This window comes from Cavia porcellus, unplaced genomic scaffold, assembly GCF_034190915.1.
Source record: "Cavia porcellus strain 051 isolate PalLab524CR breed Dunkin Hartley unplaced genomic scaffold, mCavPor4.1 scaffold_1, whole genome shotgun sequence".
Lineage (NCBI taxonomy): Eukaryota > Metazoa > Chordata > Mammalia > Rodentia > Caviidae > Cavia > Cavia porcellus.
The window spans coordinates 145,407,469-145,429,159 of record NW_026947484.1 but is presented as its reverse complement, the minus strand read 5'-3'; the positions used below and the strand labels follow the sequence as shown (position 1 = coordinate 145,429,159).

Genomic DNA, 21,691 nt, shown 5'->3' with positions numbered 1-21,691 from the left:
ATATGCTTGTTGTAAAACGGGGGGTTTTCTTAAAAACTATTTATAGGTATAGTGTAAGTACATATAGAAACAGAAGACGAATTGTGACTTGACGCACTTGTCAAAATAGTAAGCTTCGTACTTTTCTAAATCTAGCCACCCTGGGCTGTGACCATAAATAATTTTTGACATATCTGTCCTCCTTAGTCTCATTGGTAGATTTGCCTGTTAACTGTGATGCAACAAGAAGTCATCTTGCTCTTTTTCATTTAAATATTTATCTTGAATTTGCTTTTAAATAAATCTACCTTAGTTACAGTTAATTCTGTCTAATTTTACTGAGATAAACAAGTAATAACTTTAAAGCAAATGAAACTGGTAATTTATCTTTATATAATTTTTAATTTTCTGACAGTATCATTTTTTTAAAAAACTTTTTCTTTGCAGGTAATGCCCTTATTAAATGTGGAGAAACGCAAAAACGAATTGGAACAGCTGACAGAGAACTGATTCAAACATCAGCCTTAAATTTTCTAACTCCTTTAAGAAATTTCATAGAAGGAGATTACAAAACAATTGCTGTGAGTTGGAGCATGTTACCTTTTTTAGTAAAATAATAGTGAATAATTTTGCTTCTTTAATGACTATAAATATAGCAGATTAGAAAATTGAAATATTTCTGGGTAGGTACACTTTAACCAGCACATAAAAATAGACCAAAAATAAAGGATCTTAATAACATAATTTCATTTTTGTGTTCTACAATGTTGAGGTACTGCATTCATTCTCAGTTGTTACCAACACTAAAATTATAGAGAAGTTCCTGAATGATAAAAATGTTACAAAATATGATAGGTAAAAACCTAATTATTAGAATGTATTTATTTGTGGCTCTTACACTTTATCTATTTCCAGAAATGTATTATCTTCTAACACTGCTGTTTTTTTACTGATAAGTATGTACTGTGCTTGATAAATTTCATCATCTATATTTATAGAAAGAAAGGAAACTACTACAAAATAAGAGACTGGACTTGGATGCTGCAAAAACCAGACTGAAAAAGGCAAAAGCTGCAGAAACTAGAAGTTCAGTAAGTAGTTTTTTTTCCTTGTTTCTTTTTGGTTCTTTTTCTTCTTCTTTTTGTTTTTTGTTTTGTTTTCTGATAGAAAAATATATTAGGTCAGTACTTTAAAATTTGTAAATATTTTAGTGATATACCATGTAAGATACAGACTGTGTTTAAGAATAGAGGGGCTGGGGAATTTAGCTCAGTAGCACAGTACCTGCCTGGCAAACATGAGGTCCTGAGTTTGAGTCCAAGTACCCCATCCCCACCCCCAAAAAAGAGCATTTGTTTTAGGGTCTTGTTTTTGTGGTTGCAAACAAATTCATCAGAATTTACACATCCAAGCCATGAAAAAGTTTTATCAAGAAACATTATTCATCAATACAGGTGCTACTAAAAAAAAAACAAAAATTAGATCTCCTAAAGCTGTGTCATGTTCTTTAAATATCATGAGTGGTGATAAAAATATGTCCTTTGAAGGGGGTGTATTATATTGGGAAACTGCAAAACCAGAGATACTAATTAGGATGTGAATGAATCAGATTTTTGAATATTTATATGTAGCTCAGAAATTAAATGCATTCCCTTTCCACATTTGACTCAAACTGATGAAAGGAATTGTCACTAGCAAGAATATTCAGCCAGTGACTGCAGGGACTCCTGGGTGACTATTTTGATGGGAAAGAAATACATCTGGATAAATTCTGGTATATTCTTTAGAAAGCATTCTTGGAGTAGTTTAAAACTGAGTAACTATATATTAAATATAATTCTATGATTTTATGTATAATTTCTTACAAGATTTTATATAGGCTTTTTAATTATTTCCATTTCAAAGATTGAAAACATTAATGAGGTTTTTTGGGCTTTTTTATTTGTTTGTTCTTTTGGGTTTTTTTGGTACTAGGGATTGAATGCACAACCTCACATGTACCAGGCAAGTGTCTGAGCCACTGAGCTAAATCCCCAGCCCACATTAATCAGATTTGAATTGGACCACTTATAAGATAGTGCAATATGAATAAATGTGTATTTGTTAATGGAAGCTAACAAATTCTTAATTTGATCAAAGAAATATGTTTTATTAAGAGGCGTAATAGTCCCACTGCCCTCTACTAATTTCCCTACTACTATCATCATCACGAAGCATAGTCTTAATACAGAATATAGGGAATGAAATATAAAGCTGACAGCTTGGTACTTGTGGTATCTTCTATTACCCCCACACCTTTTATGAGCAGAATAATTTTTTTTTTTAATAGGCTTCCCCTTTAGGAAGTTTCGTTTTTAGCTGCTGCTAGAAAAGGAGCTATCGATGGGCCTCAGCAGCATAGTGTCTTCCTGGCAAGCGTGAGGTCATGAGTTCAACTCCCAGACCAAAAAAACAGCAAAACAAAACAAAAAGCCAAAGAGCTATCATCAGTGAAACATTAATTCCAAATTTAGTATTAATTCCAGATTTAGTTTCGCTTCAGTTTATAGTGACATTATCAGCATAACTTCACTAAACAGACTCTGCAGAATTAAAATTTTAAAAATATTGTAGTTGTTAAAAAAAAAAAAAACCCTAATCTAACTTACTGTTTTCTAATCGTTAGTGAATTTGTACAGTAAAATACCAAAAGGGTAAATAAAAACCAAAATGTATAATAGGTAGTGAGAAAAAGGAATAAAGTGTTCAAATGGGAAGAGGGACAAGGAAGGGAGAAGGTGGAAAGGAAGAAAGGGAGAAGGAAAAAAGTGGAAACAAAGCTTTTGTAAATGAGGGAAAAGAGGGGTTGAAAGCAGAGGAGAAAGAGATTAGAGAGAAAAAAAAAGATCTGTCATGTCAGGTACAAATTCCCATGAAGGATGTGCTCACTGTGTGTAAAGCACACCAATAAAATTAATAATTAATGGTTAAAATATGAATTTTCTAATCAGGAAAAAAGATACAATTGAATTGGAAGTATCTGAATTAGAGTAGAATCTTATTTAAAATGACTGTGTGTGCTCAGTGATTATTGTGGAATAAAAATAAATTTCAGCACAAAACATTTGTTTACCAAGCATTGTTAAAGGATATTGGTAGTCTGTTCTACCTGGAAAAGGCCAGGAAGCACATAAATTTAACAGCATACAAAATCCTGTGATTATTCTGTTATAAACTATTTTACTGTGGACAAAGAAATTAGTCTACTTTGTGAAATTAGTTATTTTGTATAACTAAGAAGACGTTGGCCATTGTTTTGTGGTGTGTATTTTCCAGGACAGAATTTTGTTCATGGAAATCTATGTTTAAAATGATTCAAGTTAGCAATTTCATTGATATGCCTTTCTAGGATTTCTGTATACAGAAATTAATATTTATATAAAATACAAATTTTATAGCCAAATACTAAAGTACTAGTCTAAATAAAAACTTAAATTTCCTGATAAAAATATTCAAATTTTCCTTAGATAAAATATTCACATTTCTTGCTAGCAATGGTGGCAAATGTCTCCCCATATACTCTAGAGACTAAGACAACAGGATCAAAATTGAGGCCAGGCTAGGAAATTTAGCAATACCCTGTCTCAAAATAAAAGGGTGGAAATATATTTCAGTGGTACAGTGAAAGAAAATTTTCATTCCCTTACTGTTCTTCAAATTTTATAGTAGTAAGTCTGAACTAATTTGAATAGGTAAAGTCCTCTTACTTTATTACATAAAGCCTTACAGTGTACCTACATTTGGCTAAAACCCTTCTATATTATCTTCCATTTACTTGACAAATACAGAATAGAAGTAAATCAGATTCACAAGATTATCGGATAGTTTATCTTATATGAGAAGCCTAAAGTAGAACTAATTTAAAGAGCAAACTAAAGAATGGATAATAAAGACCTGGGATTTAGCTCAGTGGCATAAGCATCTGCTTGGCAAGCATAAGGTCATGAGTTCAATCCCTGGTACCAAAAAAAAAAAAAAAAAAAGAATGGAGAATAGGAAAGAGGGAGACAGATACTTTGCAATTCAGAATGGAATTTAGAGGAGGAGGGGAAGAGAAAGGAAATTAAAAAGTATATATATATCCACTCCCCCTGTGAATACCATCATTATATACTGCACAATGTATGTATTAATAAAGAATTTAAAATTTCTTTTGTGTTTGTTTGAGGCTTGCTATGTATTTCAGAGTGGCCTTGTGCTCTTTATAGATAGCCCAGGCAGCCCTAGAACTCATGCCAGTCCTCCTGCCTCAGTCTCCCAAGTGCTGGGATTATGGGCATGCACCACCACACCTGGCTTAAAAATAAATAAATAAATTAATTAATTATAAAGCAACCACTGGGAGGTTGGGTTTGCTTCCCTACCCTACTCCCTTTATTTTTGAGAAAAGGTCTCATTACTAAGTTGCCCACTCTGGGTTCAAACTCAGGGATGATCCCACTTCAGCCTCCCAGGGTCTTGGCATTAAAAGTGTTTGCCACCACCCATGACTCTTTTTGATACATTTCTTGGTTCCCAGTTAAATCCAACCCTAGACTGGGACTGCACTGCTTTATAAATTGACATTAATTATTACGTGACTAGTACTAATAAAGTCTGGGACATGTGTTTATCAACAGTGTTTTAAAATTTATTTACTAGTTTGAGCTCTTTTTAAATTCTGTATTTGAGTGCTAATTATGTATCAGGTGCTCTATAAGAAAAAGTTCATAGGTAAACAATACAAAATCTTCACTATCTTCATCCACAATCCAGTGTAGTAAGTTAAACTTTTTTTTATGATTTAGTCGTATTGGTAAAATATCTGCCTGTATCCAGTTTTGCTGCACAGCTAACTTATGTTTTACATGTGAGCATGTTGGAGAATGGCAAAGCGATGTGAAAGCTATTTCTAGTACATCAGCTGAGCAAAAAAAACAGGAAGTGTACTTTTTTCAAAATGAATAAAAATACAGTTTTAAAAATAGTTTATAGATACAAAATGTCAGAGAAGGACAGAGTATAATTCATGCTTTTAAATTATGACACCTTTATTATCCCACTCTTACTTTAATATAAGCTTTTATTATTTTAGAGTTTAATTAATGGGAAGAAAATGGCTGGTTTTACAGTTCTCCAGTATGTAGAGATTTAGACTGATTTTGGAGCATCTAAATTTGACTGAAAATTCTTCTTCAAATACTTCACATAGCACATATTCTCAACACACTTCAAAAATGGTTTGAAGGGATTGTACAGGTTCAAAATAGAAATAGAAATTGTCTTCGAATAGGAGAACTGAAGATAGGTAGAGGGCTTTCCTGGATGGAAATGTAATGAAAATTTCAGTTAATTGGCAATAATGAGACTTCCCTAAAGGATTGTAAGTTAAAATTAAACATAACCATTTTTTGTTTTGAAAAGTGGAATCTTTATAAAGTATAAAAACATCAGCTTTTAAAAAAAAAAAACATCAGCTTTTAAATACTTGTTTAGTGTGTGCTTTATTGTGCAGAAGTAACTTTGTTTCACTGTGTTCATTGGTATAATGTGTTCTTTGTCTTTACTTATGCATTTAAGCAACTAAACTCAGCCCGCCTTGAAGGAGATAACATTATGGTAAATTTCTCTTACATGCTCAACTTCCTGCATGTAAAATGGCTGAAGGTTTGTTGGCCTACTGTGTTTTCTACATCTTGAAAAAAATGCCTTCTCTTGCTATTAGCTGTGTGTAAAATTGTTGAAGCTGTGAATTTATTTGTGTAGAGGAAAAAGTATTACCTGAAGTGCTGCTGAAACTTTAAAAATACCGTATATTTTTATTGCCAAATGTACTGATTATACCAACTATAGATTTTAGAATCAGAGATTTGTTGTACTACCTTTTTACACTCAGTAAAAAATGGAAAGCTGGCACTTCAGATTTTCGGTGGAAAAAACCCTCTTTAAAGAAACATAGAAGTGCACAAATTGATTTTTGCCTCTCAGTAGCTCTACTGTTTTACCTTTTTATTATCCAAACTCAATAAAGAATTATTTTCTTTGACCATTGTAGGCTGAGATAAGTTCCAGTAAGTTATGCTTGTAAGCAGCCAGACCCATTCCACTGCTAACCCAAAATGATGATAGTCTGCAGCAAAAATGAAAAATGAAAATCGTTTTATAGTATCTATGTGTATTTTGAGTTTGGTTTGAAGCAGTTTTTAATTTTAATGAAATATGAAGTTGTGAAATATAAACACAGATATGTAATTTGTATGTTAGCTGGTAAAAATTGGTAGTATCTGGAACTCATAAACATTACTGCCACTAAAAGTGACAAGAAGTCTTCAGTACAGTTAATAATAAATCAGCAATTAGTTGACTGCTTTTATTCCATTTGGATTGAACTAGGCCAGAAAAGTATTTTTTTTAAACTATAATTATTGAAGTCTTGGCTAAATCAGGGCTTTTCTTAGCAAAAGAATGCATTTATTTCCATTGTCCTGTGTATAGATAAATAAAAAGTGTGATTCATTGCTAATTTAGTGTACAAATCATGGATTTTATTTTGCCTTAGGTAAAAATATCCTAAATGGTTAGCAGGACTTTGTTTCATTCACCATGTGTTGTTTTACTACTGATGTCATCTGTTTATAGTAAGATATTTAACTGTGGTAATTTTAAATTAATTACATTTCAAGTTTACTGCTTTTTCCCAAAAATGGCTTTATCAGCTTCATTTATTGTCCTTTTATCCTTCATTTATTTTTATGTAGTAGAATTCTAGAATTTATACCCGAAGGAGAAATTAGAATTGTTATCCCACCCAAACCTCTAAATTAAATATTCCCAATTTGGGAAAACTTATTAGTTTACAAAATTAACATTTTAAAATTGATAGTACTGATACATACAAAAGGCATACTTTGACAATATGAATATGTTAAGCTGTACTAATTTAGTTGCTACAATGTTTAATCTGTTTGTATGATTCTGGAGAAAGCCAGAGTATGCCATTTGAATTAAAATTATTCTGTTTTTCTTTCCTAAATTGTGGAAAATGTTAAATCCCAACTTTCTTTCATACTTTATATTTTTTTCTAATTTTTAATGCTGGCTAGATTTGGGCAGAGGAAGTAACAAAAGTAAGTAAATTATTACATGACAGAATTATGAAACAATTTAATTGCCATTCATTTATTAAACATTTGTTGGGTGACAACTTTGAGACCAGTTGTGGTTTATGTTAGTTTTAAAATCCAAAATTATGGAAATACTTAGGGCTGTTTTACCAATAGCAGCTCCAAACAGTGTTGCAGAGACGTGATTAGCACATCAGATACCTGTTAATCAAATGGTAATCATATAGTGCCTTCCTACGAAACAGAAGAAATATGTGATTTATTCATTGATAGTTTTTTAAATGACAGATTTTTAAATGTGGTATAGTTAACATAACCAGAGCTTCTATCACCAAAGCTTTTTTTTCTGTCGTTTTAGCAGAAAATGTCTGTAAAAAATGTACTTTACTGCCATATTAAACACAGGATAGCAGGTATTTCATTTTACAGTTAACATCATTATCTTGAGTATCCCTTTTTGTATGATGTAACAATTGGATACATTGTTTTTGTCTTTTTCCCGCTGCATCAAACTGCTAACAGTCTCTCTACCATGTTACCATTTCTAATCTTCTCTGGCTTAGAAAATCAGGTGGTAAAGGAAGAATTTAAGAAATAAAATTATAAATTCAATGGAGATTTGCTACAAATGCTACTTTAGGTCTTTAGAAGCATTTTTCATTTATTCTCCATTTTTAAGGCCTATCAAAACCTGACTTCCAAAAGAGGATGATGCTGGAGATTGAGGGCAAGTGGTAATTATGGCCCCTGATTTTAATAGCTTTTTAAACTATTTTCTGACATTGTGGGATTGCTGAATGTACAATCTGTTTCATGCATAGGTTACTGAGCTACTGATTCTATGACTTGGAAATCTAGTATAACTCTTGACGTAGGTTCACATCCCCCTCTGTAATATTTGCATTAACTTATTATATGGTTCCACCTTGACTTCTGATTTATTTCTGAACCTCTACCATGAAAGAAAAGAGGGCAGAGCTACAAGGGAGAGAATGTAGTTTGAATGAAAATAACTGATTCTTCCCTTTAGTTGACATACATGTACACCCAAAAGTTTCTTACATGATTCTGCACCTTATACAAGTTTGGGAAATAATATAGTAAATCAAAGAAAGTAATGAAACAAATGTTTCTATTGTATAGATATGTAAAATATTAAGGAAATATGTCAAAATGAATTTGAAGAGATTTTTTTCTTAAAATTCATATCCCTAGAGTATTGTAACTGACAGCAGTTAAGATTGTTACAACAAATACTTCAAAAGTGTGACCAAAATTTCTCTTGCAGATATCCAGTCCTGTGGCTTCACAGAACAAAAAATTGCTGCACATTTTCCAAATTACATCTTAAACTGTTAGTGCTTACTTAATGTTGTACTATTTAGTCTAAATCAACTCGTCTAGTAACAGTAATTCTTGGTAATCCTAAGAACGCTATACGTTATTTATAAGGTTAAATCAGGGATTAAGATATTCTGGAGAACAGAATTGCAGCTGTTTAAATTGTCTTTACATCTTGCTCAGGATTAGGTCTATATAGTTCAGTGGCAGAGCACTTGCCTGCTGTGTTTGTTCACCACCACCACAAATGCACCTTCCTTATCTATCTTTCCAATATAGATTTTTTTTTTCCTGCATGAATCTAACTTAAATTTCCTCAGCTTCTCAGATTATGTCAATTGCATATGTGTGAAGTATAGTCAGTTTGGGACATTCAACTATGTTCTTAATCACTCCAAACAGCTACTAACATACTGAATTTTAGTCAAAGTTAGATGACTGACTTCATGCCCTTATTGAGATTATTGAATTTCATTTTTAGTCAGTGCTTTTAGCGTTAAAACCTTATTTCCAATTCAGTCTCAAGCTTCCTGCTCTCTTCAGCCTGCCGTCTACTTTTTTCCCCTCATGTTGATAAACATTGCTGTATAATGGGGGGTTTTGCCATTTTTACTAACAGCCATTAAATTAAATGGTACTTTCACAAAGAGACTAGCCTACTTTTCTTCGGAAACTCATTTATTTTGATTTGCTACAAATTCTCCTATTAAAATCATTTTGTATTCAGTCACATGGAAGGTTAGTAAATAGTGCAAAAGTAACAGACATTATTGGTTCCCCCGATGCTTTCCTTGTAAAGAACGTTGATTCTTTTCTTCTCCTGGTCCTTCTTTTTCTGTTTTGTTCTAGCTTCGAGAAGCTGACTTTAACCCTGCTAAAGTATTCTTGTTTTACTCAAATTTAACTTCAGTGCTTTTTTTTTCACTAAACAATTCAAACTCATGTTCATAAATCTAACAGTCAATTCTTGGCCTGTTGCCATCGGGATCTTATATCAGCTATCTGCTTTGTATTCTTTTCTCGACTAGCTTGACTAGTTAACTATTGCCATCCAAGGGAAAAGATGAAGTGTGAAATTTCACATTAAAATTCAGACTTTGTTGATCTTGAAAAATGATGTTAGATCTTTATAAATGATATAAATAATATTTACAAGGGGAAAAATCTACTTACACTAGAAAGATAGTAAAAAATGTCATCATAATGGCATTTTTACCAAAGATAATTGAACAGGGAGTTATTTTGAATGTGTTGTGAGTGAGGTTTTATTTTTTTCCTCTCTTTATTGCCAGTAAGTTCTAGTTAAAAGTTTTGAGAAGATGTTTTATGCCAGTAGTGACTATTTTTAGAGCTTGTTAATTTTTCTGTGAACTGTTTTGTCTCAATACTAAATGTATCAGGTGTTCAAAACCAGTGGTGGTATCATATTACATACATCTCTTTCCATCTGACACCAGCTCAGTGACTTGACATTGGCAGTCTGAAATTACCCGTGGCAGGAGTATTTTACCATGAAAATCAGGATGTTAGAGTGTTCCTCTTTTACTTGAGAACCAGTTGATCAGCATAACACTGACTGAAGGTCAATCATAACTTCTGAGAAAACATTTTAAGCCTTAATCATAATACACGATTTCTTCTTAAAGCCTATTTTATATGTTGTTTAGATAGAAAATTTTAAAAGAAGACATATAAAATTAAATGTATGACAAAGAAGTATTTGAAGGAACCAAAGAACTGTTCCTAACAGCAAGTGTCTGGTAACTAAAGAAAAGTAGAAATCCTATGGTGCCACTCTGAAGTCTTTTGAATCTGAAATTGAAAACTCTTGTTTAAAAACTGGTAATAACTGGGAATTTTAAGAATAACATATTTGTGAAACTGTGGTACACTTAAATTTTGTAAAATATCAAACTTGGCAGAATTGAAACTAGAAAATATTCTAACTGCCCATAGTAGACTTTCTAGGTTTTCTAGTTTAATAAATATGCCATTAAAGGTTGGCATTGGTAAATTCTTTTGAATCATGTGCTGGTAATGAATCAGGTCTTGTGAGGTTGAGTAATATAGCAAAATTAAGGAACAGTTTAGATGTCACAAATGCAGAATCAGGGAATTGCCAGATTATAATTTGAGATTTGTTTGAGGAATTTTTTTAACTGCCTAAAAGAATTTATATAAAATGGGCCGGGTCTTCCAAGAAGATTCTAAAACTGTGTCCTAATTTAAGTCTGAACAGGAATTAAGAATAACTCAAAGTGAGTTTGATCGTCAGGCTGAGATTACCAGACTTCTGCTAGAGGGAATCAGCAGTACACATGTGAGTATTTATTCATCAAAAATTCATTTGGAACAAAAGACTGGTCATTCTAAGGCAACTTGGAGTAAAGACTGAACTTCATTTTCAGTCATTATTAAGGAACCATAAATTATAGTGGTAAAGATGTGTGAAGAAATATTTTAAATTTTGCTTCCATGTTATCATCTACTTGTCCCACCCTTATTAAATACTCAGGTTAGTTTACATCAGCTAAACAAAGTTTGTTATTATACTGTTCACCAAGGTCAGTCTTAATAAGCCTTGTGGTAGGATGCCAGATACATGATTCTCCTTTATTTCAGTGTTATAGTTTGTCTCTAAACATACCAGTTTGAGAGCTAAGACCTGACTATAACTTTGCTTTACAGGCTCATCATCTTCGCTGTCTAAATGACTTTGTAGAAGCCCAGATGACTTACTATGCACAGTGTTACCAATACATGCTAGATCTCCAGAAACAACTGGGAAGGTAGTAATTTCCCTTTCACATATTGAAGTCTTAGATAAGATAAGAAATGAGAAACGCAGATATTTGCATATGGACTATTAACAAGGATGATTAGAAGAATTGGAGTCTTTGGAATTGGATAGAATTCAGTTTTGGTTTTTTCTAATAGAAATATCAAACTTCTGAGATAACAAAACATTTAGAGCTTTTCTGGATCACAAGGATATTAACAGGGACTGAAGGATAATTTAAGTGAATACCTTTTTTAGTGACATATAAAAAAAGCTTTTAGTGAGATTTTACTTTTCTATAACATAACTTTTTGCTGTTGCTCTTGAAGATAAACTAATGTATATATGTTGATTACAGTGGTACCTTGGTTTCATGAACTTGATTCTCTCCATGATTCTGGTTGCAAATTTAACTGAACCAAAACCTTAAAAAGTCAAATTTCCCCATAAGGTCAATATTGAACCTAACCATTGAATTTGATTTGGTTCTTATCCAACTCAGTTTACAACCAGAATCATAGAAAGAATCAAGTTCGTGAACTGAGGTATCACTGTACGTACTACTCAGTAAAGAGGAAAAAAAGTTTTCTAATATTCTCTTAAGAACTCAAGCCCACTGACACAATTATTCTGACTTTGGTAATACACTGTAAGCAAAATGACAGTGTATAAAGCACATAGCTCAGTCATTTTATACTCTGAAGTTATGTCTGCAGACAGACAAAATGCTTACCTTTGTGAAGCTCACATTGTAAGTTGGTACGAGAAATAACATACAGGGCAGGTATGATCTCTGCTTTCACAACATTTAAAGTCTAGGTGAGGATACAGCCATGGCTGAATAAGCAAAGGGCAAACTGTTGCAGGCAAATTAAAAAATTTATATAAAAACTGAAGGAAAAAGTGGCAGATTCAGAGAACTGACAGTAAGTAGTTCTTCTGGTCAGAACATAATGGCTAAGGTAAGAATGGAATACTAGATGAGGCTAGAGGAGTGTGGCAGAGTCAGATCATGAATGGCCTAAAGTTTAGAGTTTATCTACTGATTAAACAGCAATGATATCTGCCATTTGAAGGAAGAATATCGAGATAAGTTGTTTCAAGGAATGAAGTGTTTAATTTTAAAGTCATTTTGGTGATGTTTTATGCATATTAATCCTTAAAACTAGAGCTAGAAAAATTAAACACATTGGCAAAGACTTTTTTTTTTTTTTTTTTTTTTTGTACTGGGGATCAAACTCGCAACCTCACATTTGCCAGGCAGGCACTTATGCCACTGAGCTAAATCCCCAGCCCACAAAGCCAACTTTAGATCTTAAAAATGAATTGAAGCTTCTTATCATTAGTTATTCTGAGACCCGAATTGTAGAAACAGTCAAATTCATGAACCAGTATACCACTGGATTTTATGTTTCATTAGTGGTACTCATACCTGAAAGCAGAATACCACTTTAATCCCTATATTATTACAACTATGTTACGATCAAGAAGCCTTAACATTTCCTTTCTCCTTTGTCCTCACACTTTAGAAATATATCATACAGGTTGCTTTTGCTGCCATCATATCGCAGGTACTTGACCTCCAGGCACTCAAACAAAATGAGTTTATCATTGCACTTGAGGATAAGCTCCAACAGTACAAAGTAAACCAGTTCTCTTTTTCTAGAGAAGAAAGCAAAGCTTGTTTTTGTGCCTTCAAAAGCATTATATTACTGCTACAGGCCAACGATAAGAAAGGTGAAGGAAAGTTTAGCCTTATTACAAGGTATCTTTGGGGGGCTGGTATCAGCAATCGAACTCAAGGCCTTAGATCTGCCAGGCAAATTCTTATGCTGCTGAGCTGTATCTCCAGCCCAAGGTACACTTTTTAAAACAAGCATCACATGTAAAACTTCACAAGTCATTCAGATCAATACTGATAAATGAAAAGCTGTTTCTGAACAGTAGGGCCAGGTCACTAGTAGTTAAGGCTGGTGGGAGTAAGTGAACAACAGCAGTCACTTCATAGGGCCTGAGTCAAGTTGTGCTAAGGAACTCTTCCAGATACCTCGTATACGTTGACTGTTTTAATCCTCACTCACAACCAGGTGGAATGAATACTGTTATCCACATTACACAGGCAAAAATCCAGGATGAGTCACAAAATCAGTATTTACTTTTAGTAAGCAGAAGTCTTTAACATTGTTTCTGACTTCATTGACGTTTTTCACAGTGAATAAATAAGAGTTCTAAGAAGGTGCAAATGGCCTTCCAGTGCTTTTGTTTTTACTGTTAATCCCCAGAATTGACATAGGAAGACTTGACTGACTGAACAAAAAGCTGGTTAGGCTAGCAAACTTCGAGATACAGTTCCAAAGTTAGAGAACTAAAAACTCTGTGTGTGTGTGTGTGTGTGTGTGTGTGTGTGTGTGTGTGTGTGTATACACACATGTGCATACACTCACCTACATGGAAAAAGACTATATTTATTTTTAATTTCCAGAAATGTGTGCAGTTACTTCTAAAATGAGCTCACTGATGAAAAGATGCTAGAAATATTGTCTTAATTTTAGAAAGTAAAACCTGAATTAGAGATTATTTTTATTATTAGAACACTTACCCACCAAAGAAACTTGCTTTTTAATATTTAAAATCTACTGTTCTAGACATATAGAGTGTGCTATGAACATAACCAAAATCCCTACCTACATGGGACCTACATTGTATTGGGGGTGGAGAAGCAAGGAAAAAAAAGTACATATATATATATGTATATATGTATGTATGTGTGTGTTACATAATATTAGAAGGTAATAAAAATGTGGTGAAAATTATAGCAAAATAGTTCCTTAGTGAGAGTAGAGAAAAATATGAGGGGGCAGACATGAGGTACCTGAAAGAAAGTATTTTAGGAGAGGCCCCATGCCAGAAACACAGCTGCGTTTTCAAGGAGTGGCGCGGAGGATTTTGCTGGAGTGAGCAGAGGAAACAGCCAGGCAGCACGCACGGAAGGGTGTTGGAAACTACAGACTTTGGTCTTGGCTCCAAGATGAGGGTCTGTTGGACACATTTTTTTGTTTCTTTTTCAAATTCTTTTTTTTTAATTAGTAAATGTGTGTGGCACATAATGTTTATACTCCTTGTGGGGAGTTGATACATATACGTGATATAGCTCAGTTTCTTTTTTCATCCCTTTTCCCTTCCTTCCTTCTTCCCTCCTCCCTCCCATCTCTGATAAAGGGATAACCTTTTTTTTTCTTTACATATTACTGTGCATAATACTTACATTACCTGTGTGGAGTTGGTACACGTATATGACACATCTTAATTCCTTTTGTCATCCTTTGTCCCTCTTCTTGCCCCTCTCCATTTCTTGATCACCTTCCCCTCTGAAAAAGATCTGTCTACCTACTTACTACCTACTTAATTTTATTTTGCTCTTTAAAGTGAGGAATGTCAGAGGAGAGGCCCTGGGTTCAATCCCTGGCATCATAGAAGAAAATATAAGCATCTTTTTAATAGATAATTTCTGACCTTAGAAATAGTTGAATTAGTGATTATAGGCCATCCATTGTATACTTTGCCATTTAGTACTGGCAAGACAATAGCATAAGATGAATTGAAGATTCTCTTCACTGTCTTCAGATGGTTTATAAGCATGTATAAAACGTATTTTTTTCTAAAAATATAGAATACAGTGAACTTGTGCAAGTGTCAGTCATGTGAATGCCAGTCTCCTCCGTCTGAATGGTGTCATTTTATCTTTTTGTCTTCAGCATGTGGTAGCAGTGCTGAACATGAGCGTAATCAGTAGATGGTTATCATCTGAATGGATAGAAAAATGTCAAGGCTTATGAAAAAGTTTTCAGATATTCAAATACTTCTCAAGAAAGCTTCATTCTTGGGCTGGGGATTTATTAGCTCAGCGGCATAAGCACCTGCCTGGCAAGCATGAGATTGTGAGTTCAATCCCAGGTACCACCAAAAAAAAAAAAGAAAACGTCATTCTTACAGTAGTTTTTCACTGATATTTTTGTTTACAGATTTATAAGAAATAAATTAATGAGATATACTAATAGAAATTTTTGGGGCTGGGGATTTAGCTCAGCAGCATAATCACCTGCGTTGGAAGCAGGCAGTCATGAGTTCGATCCCTGGTACCGAAAAAAAAATGAAAAAGACAAAAAAAAAATTTTTTTGGCAATGTTTTAAGGACAGATGATCCACTTTCTCTGCTGGGGAACAGCCATTATGTTTTTTAAAATTTAAATCATTATTATAAAAAGGACGACTTCAAATTTTCAAGGATTTATATCTGAATAACACCTGAATTATCTCTAGTATAATTGGGCCAAGAGGGAAGAAGAAGCTAGACATCATAGTTTGTCACTAAAGCCTTAGTAAATTACTAACATCTGTTTATTTTCCAGTGCAAATATTGCGAGGTAAATAGTGCCACCAAGTGGTGGTATTAAGGAACTTTAATCATTTGGAAATAGCTAATCAGCTGTTTTCTTTTCAACAGTTTTCCATCCAATTATCTTTCTAACAACAATCAGACATCCGGGACTCCAGTGCCATCTGCTTTACCAAATGCAGTTGGTTCTTCTGCCATGGCTTCGCCCAGTGGTCTAGGAATCACCCCTGCTTCCAATGTCACTGACCTTAAGGAGTCGAGTGGCAGCAGGAAGGCCAGGGTACTCTATGACTATGATGCTGCAAATAGTACTGAGTTGTCCCTTCTGGCAGATGAGGTAAGTAATGTGGGTGTGCGAAGAGAAATGGGTCATGAATTGGCATACCTCCTAATAGCACAGCAGGATGCACACTCCTAAGTGCTTATTTAGAAAGAGTTTGCCTTGAATGTTTCATGGATTTCAGATGATTATGCTGATATTTTATGAAATACTAATTATTATTCTTTCATATAATTGAACATTGCAGAAATACTTAAAACTTTCAACCACTAAATAACTTGATATATAAACTCTGATAATGTTAAAAGTCCTTTGATAATGAATAGTTTAAACAAATTAAATATATACCTGGTTTGTTTGCTGTGTGTTTATTTTTAATATAATTAATGACTTGAAATATCTTACTTTGTAGGTGATCACTGTGTTCAGTGTCGTTGGAATGGATTCAGACTGGCTAATGGGGGAAAGGGGAAATCAGAAGGGCAAAGTGCCAATTACCTACTTAGAACTGCTTAATTAAATAGGTGGACTATGAAAAAATTACTCATCATGGCATCGTATTTATATATAAATAACTCTAAAGAAAGCAGGTTTAAGTATCTTCTATGGTAATGTCCTAAGAGACTGGAAAACAAAAACAAAAACCCAGCCATCAGAAACCAGCCCTTCTGCCAATAAAGTTGCATGGTAAATATTTCACTAAGAGTTTGTTAGCGCTTTCATGCCAAGAATGTTTCTTACAAAATTCTCTTTCTACTGAGATTTCACTAATAAGCTGCTTCTACTTTTGAGCCCCAACTTAAAGCAGAAGAACTGTTTTCTACTGAATTTTTCATTAACTACAAGTTTTTTCTTTTATGTAAAATAAATTTATCGTGAATTAATATCAATGACTCATTTATTAGGTATAAGTAATAGCCAAAGAATAAAGTTAAAATTTGATTTCAACTTTTGGTTTAAAAATGAATTGTAGGATATAAATCTCCTTTGTGAAGAATGTTTTTTTAATGCATCCATGAACAGAAATGCAGCTATATCATTTATACCTTGTCTAGCAGGAATCAGATGACTTCGAGACTATGTTTTTTTAATAGGTGTTTTTTAGCTTTTTGTTTTATGATTTTTATATTTTTTTAATTTTTGAGATGAGTCTCACTCTGTAGTCCAGGCTGGACTTGAACTCACTGTGTAGTCCAGGCTGGCCTCAAACTCAGCAGTCTTCCTGCCTCAGCCCCCCAAGTGCTATAATTACAGATGTGTGCCACTATGCCCAGCTGCTTTTTGTTTTTTGGGTTTTTGGGTTTTTGGACAGAGGATCTCGCTATGTCGTGTAGGCTGGCCTCTTAACTCACTTACACAGTCCAGGCTTGCCTTGAACTCCTCTTTGCCTCCCAAGTGCTGGGATTACAGGATGCACAACCGTGGCGTGCCCAGATGTTTTATTTTTAAAACACTACTGAATCTTTTTTTTAATGTGAGAATAGCTAGCTCTTAAAAGTGTTACTATATTTCCCTGATACAATTGTATTTAAGATTCTAAAATATCTGGAACAAATTCAGTGCATTCAGATTATTAATACATAATCAAAATTTGATTCATTAAGAACATACTGCCGCACAGTAAAGAGGATTTGTTCTTGAACAACCCATCTATATAAAAATATGAATTAATGAAACTATATTATCAGTTATATACAAGCAAACTTGGTTGGTTACTCTAGGCTTATTAGTAAAGCTTTGAAAATGTGTTAATGAATATAGGCATCATGATTAGGATCTCTGTTTATGAAGCACACAGTATTATTAGTAGCAGATTCAAAGCTAGAAAACTGCTATTTGGGCCAGTGCCGTGAGTCAGCAGTTGTTATAAATCAGCAGATTGATGATTTTGTTTTATCTTAGGACTTCTGTTCTCCTTTATCCAACAGATGCTTGTTAAGAGTCAGACACTATGTTGATGACTGGGGCTGATACCATAAGCAAGGTGCCCCTGACAGAGCTTAACGGCCAATAGAGGATGCAGAAAAATAAGCTGTTGTCCTGTAACAGAGTTAGTGTTATGAAGGAAATAAAGGGCATCACCTAACGTGGAGGAGTAGAATGGTTTGGGATGGAAGTGTTCTGGATACAAGGAAAAAGATGCGCCAGGCCGAGAGATGAGAGCATCAGTAATTCAGTCTGACTTAAACATGAAGTCAAAGTGTGTTTCAGTTTTTCAGGGAATGTCTATCAAAATGATTTTTTCAGTATTTTTAAAAAATTAATATTTAAGCACAGCTTTTAAATAATGCCTTTTTTGTTAAGCACTCCTAATAAGAGCTTGGTAAACATGTTGTTAATTTTTAGTTCAGTGTCCCAACTTTAACTGGAGTTGTTACGCTTTATTTCAGTTATGCTATAAGACATCCTCTGAATTTTGTAGTTTTACAAGACAATTTCACTCCCCGTAAACTGCCCATATTTCACGAACCTCAAAAGCAGCCCAAGCTGATAAGTTTTCAATAAAACTAAGCTAGTAAAGTGGGGTTTTTGTTTGTTTTCCCCCTTCAAAGTACATTTTATAGTCTAGAATACCTGCTACCTTGTAAGTTTAGATGTAGGCTTTGAAAGATCGTAACAGAAATTCCTGTCAACTTAAACAGCAACTTTAAATTAGGTTTATGGGAAGTATGTTAATAAAGGGAAAAGAGTGTGGTTGAACTAACGGTCCGGGTATCGTATCCAGCTGTCCTCACATACTCTTGGAGAGTCGGATACACCATTCCAATGACATGCTGTTTGCCTGTCATAAGATGGAAATAGTTTTTCCGTCATGGATTGTTATGAGATAATAAAGCAAATGTCATATTAGGTGCTTTTTAGGGAAAATTTTCACACATAGTAAACATATTCCCTCTAAATGTGTTTCCCCTTATTAGCCTGGACCTCTCCAGACTATGGCTTTGTCCATGGCTGGGTATAAGAGAGGCCTCTTTTACATCCACGCTTCACTCCCTGTGAATTCCACTCTCCAGCGTCTTTAAATCAGACCCAGATCTGGGTTTAACCTCACCACGTCAGCATGCATTCTTTATCAGAACCTTCTACTTTCCACCAGGTAAATGTTGATTGAAGGCTTCTATACATTATTAAGGTACTATAATGTTAATAGGTTCAGAGATTTCTTGTGCCTTTGTCTTGTACAAATCCACTATGATATGTAGGTTGTTCTTAAGATTGTTGTTTATTTCAATAGAGTTTTGTTTGGTTAGATAGGATCATGGTTGTGGTGGTGGTTTTATTTTGGTTTTGGCTTATTTTAAAGTCATAAGGTTTAATTTTACTCAGGTACTGGTCCAAAAAGGTTATTATGCGTGGAAGAGAAAAGTTTGGGAAACCTGTTTTATGGTGCCACCCAGAATTAATTAAACCCTGTGCCCGGCACTTCACCCAAAAGTACAGTAACATGTGAGGATGTACATATGAATAAAATAATAAAGTGGGAAGTACTTTTTAAGTTCTTGTATCAACAAAGAGTCAGTGATTGGATTGTATTTACGTTTATCCTTAATCAGATCCTTAAGGTCACAGTGTTACAAAGTTTCTTATGGTGCTAATAAAAAGAATTCATACTATGGGAAATGAGGTCCCAAAAATGGGAAGGTGCCTCACTTGGGACAGATGGAAGCAAGAAACCTGGGGCCAGGATCCTCAGTGGGCTATAGCACACTCTCCTGGTCTATTATCCTTCACCAGAAAAGGAGCTGGTGCTGGGAAGAAATTTCTGAGATAAACTGGAGAGTAGAGAGGATGGTGAAGGTCAAGAAACAGGCCTGTTAACACAGGGAAACCCAGTTTACCTTTATAGTTCCTCAGCAGGATTCCTGAAAAAGTCCCTTCCCTCTCCTGAATCCCTGCAATTCTGGATAATATTTCCCTAGTTGCACTTCAGGCCTGAGTGAGGAGCTGTAGTGGAGAAAAGGTCTCATGATCAGTTTTGTGTCAACATCTCTGGATGATCAAGTGCTCCTGGCTCATGGAGAGAGTCATAGCAGGGGAGGGAATTCCTCAGTCTCACCTGCCCCTTCTCCCGGGTCATCCTCATTAGAAAGTCCACCTGGTAAAGCAGTAGCCATCAAGAATTTGAAACCCCAGATATTTACACTGCCTGGAAGGTTGTTGAAAACGCTAATACCATTTTTGAGTATTTGTTCTTTATTTGTACCTGCATTTTTTCTTCAAGGGCCTCTAGAACTGGTCTTTGTTCTTCATGTGATAGCTCTTTAAATGTCTAAAACAGAACTCTTCTTTACTGTGTTCTAACACAAATAATTGTAATTATAATTATTTTTGTAATTTATTTGTTTGGTAACGTCTGTTACTCTAGAATGTAGGCTTCCTGAGATACAGGCTATAATTGTTTGATCGCAAATTCCCAAATCTTAACACAAGACCTAGCTCATGATATGTACTCATTAAATATTTGTCCAGTGAAGGAAAAGAACACAAATTCCTAAGCCTTCCCCAGGACCTACTGAATGTAGCTCTGGGTGGGCCAAGCAGGCTGTAGTAAAAACCCGTTTGAGTGACTCTGCTGCAGTCTAAAGTTTGAGCATCACTGCAGAGTAACAACTTGCCTTTCACTTTCAAGCCTACAGTCTGACATTGCTTGAAATTCCTGCCTTAAGTAATTTACAACATTACCCTCAAGAGGAGCCTACTGCCTGCTTGCTTCCTACAAGTGGGTATGAAGGTATAAGGGTGCGTTTAGTGTCGGTGGAGGATTGCTTAGCATCCAGGCTGCTGTGGAAGGAGCCTAGGCACACGGGGCCTTCGGTCCTAGGAAGGACATTTCCACTCAATGCAGTGCCTTTTCACTGGTGACTAACGTCAGACACCCTGACAGCTGTGAGAGCAGTATTTGACTCACATGTACATCCCTGTGCCTCAGGTTGCTGAGCTCTGATCTTATTCTTACTTTAAAAGAAACTTTTTTAAGAATTATTAATGCTTTTATTATAAGTCATAGCCATGTTTTAAAAATATAGTTTAAAAAATTACCTACAACTTTACCATCCAGGGAAAACCACTGTAATTTAGCTATATGGTCTTCCAGACTCTTCTGTGCATTTATACATTTTTTACATGGGATCAAATTGTACGTGCTGTTTTGTAACTTTTTCAGTCAACAGTACCATGAGTATCTTACTGTGTTGTATGTATTTATACATCTTTTTAAATGGCTGCATGATATTTCATCATTATGTGCCATCTTTTATTAAACTACTGTTGAATTTTTAGGTTTCCAATTTTTCACTAATAAACTGCTTTTAAAAACATTGTGTTGCTACTTTGTATTATGTTCCTAATTTTATAAGATGAATACTTTCAAGTGGAATTACTAGAAATTATGCTAGCTTTTTAAAGCTTTTGTTACTTTTTAGCAACTGGCTTTTTTAATTAGCAGTACAAGGACTTGCAGGGGGCTTGGTTTTTGTTTTTGATTTGAAGGGCTTTCAACTAAATATTTTTTGAGTTTAAAAGTAAATGGGTAAAATGTAGAAAAAATAAAAAGACCAGTCAGTGTTTCTGACATCACACCATTTGTTCTCCCTTCTGTCATGGATTGTGTGATACTTCTGGAAGCGTTTATGGTACACATCCCTCTTGTTTCTGTTCAATGTCCTGAAAGCATTACCACCTTTCTGAGTTGTGTTGAGGTCATAGGAGAGCCATTCACCAGAGTGCGGTCTTCTGGTGGTTTTGGTGCAGCCTGGCTGCAAATGCTTTTAGAA

The 21,691-nt window shown here is 34.4% G+C and overlaps 1 protein-coding gene across 3 annotated transcripts in view; it reads left to right on the top strand.

Annotated features, from left to right (window-relative positions):
- The window catches only part of Sh3glb1 (SH3 domain containing GRB2 like, endophilin B1), a 37,048-nt gene extending 15,813 nt beyond the window's left edge, over window positions 1-21,235 (top strand). Inside the window, exons 4-11 of one of the 3 annotated variants that reach the window (XM_023561239.2) lie at window positions 427-560; window positions 978-1,070; window positions 5,578-5,664; window positions 7,101-7,124; window positions 10,693-10,782; window positions 11,151-11,251; window positions 15,746-15,974; window positions 16,330-21,235. In XM_023561239.2, coding sequence (XP_023417007.1) covers window positions 427-560; window positions 978-1,070; window positions 5,578-5,664; window positions 7,101-7,124; window positions 10,693-10,782; window positions 11,151-11,251; window positions 15,746-15,974; window positions 16,330-16,437 — 866 coding nt within the window. In that variant the 3' untranslated portion in view covers window positions 16,438-21,235. The remainder of the gene's footprint in view (window positions 1-426; window positions 561-977; window positions 1,071-5,577; window positions 5,665-7,100; window positions 7,125-10,692; window positions 10,783-11,150; window positions 11,252-15,745; window positions 15,975-16,329) is intronic. The other 2 variants (XM_023561240.2, XM_003478793.5) reach the window with 2 other exon arrangements.
- Window positions 21,236-21,691: the final 456 nt, after the last annotated feature.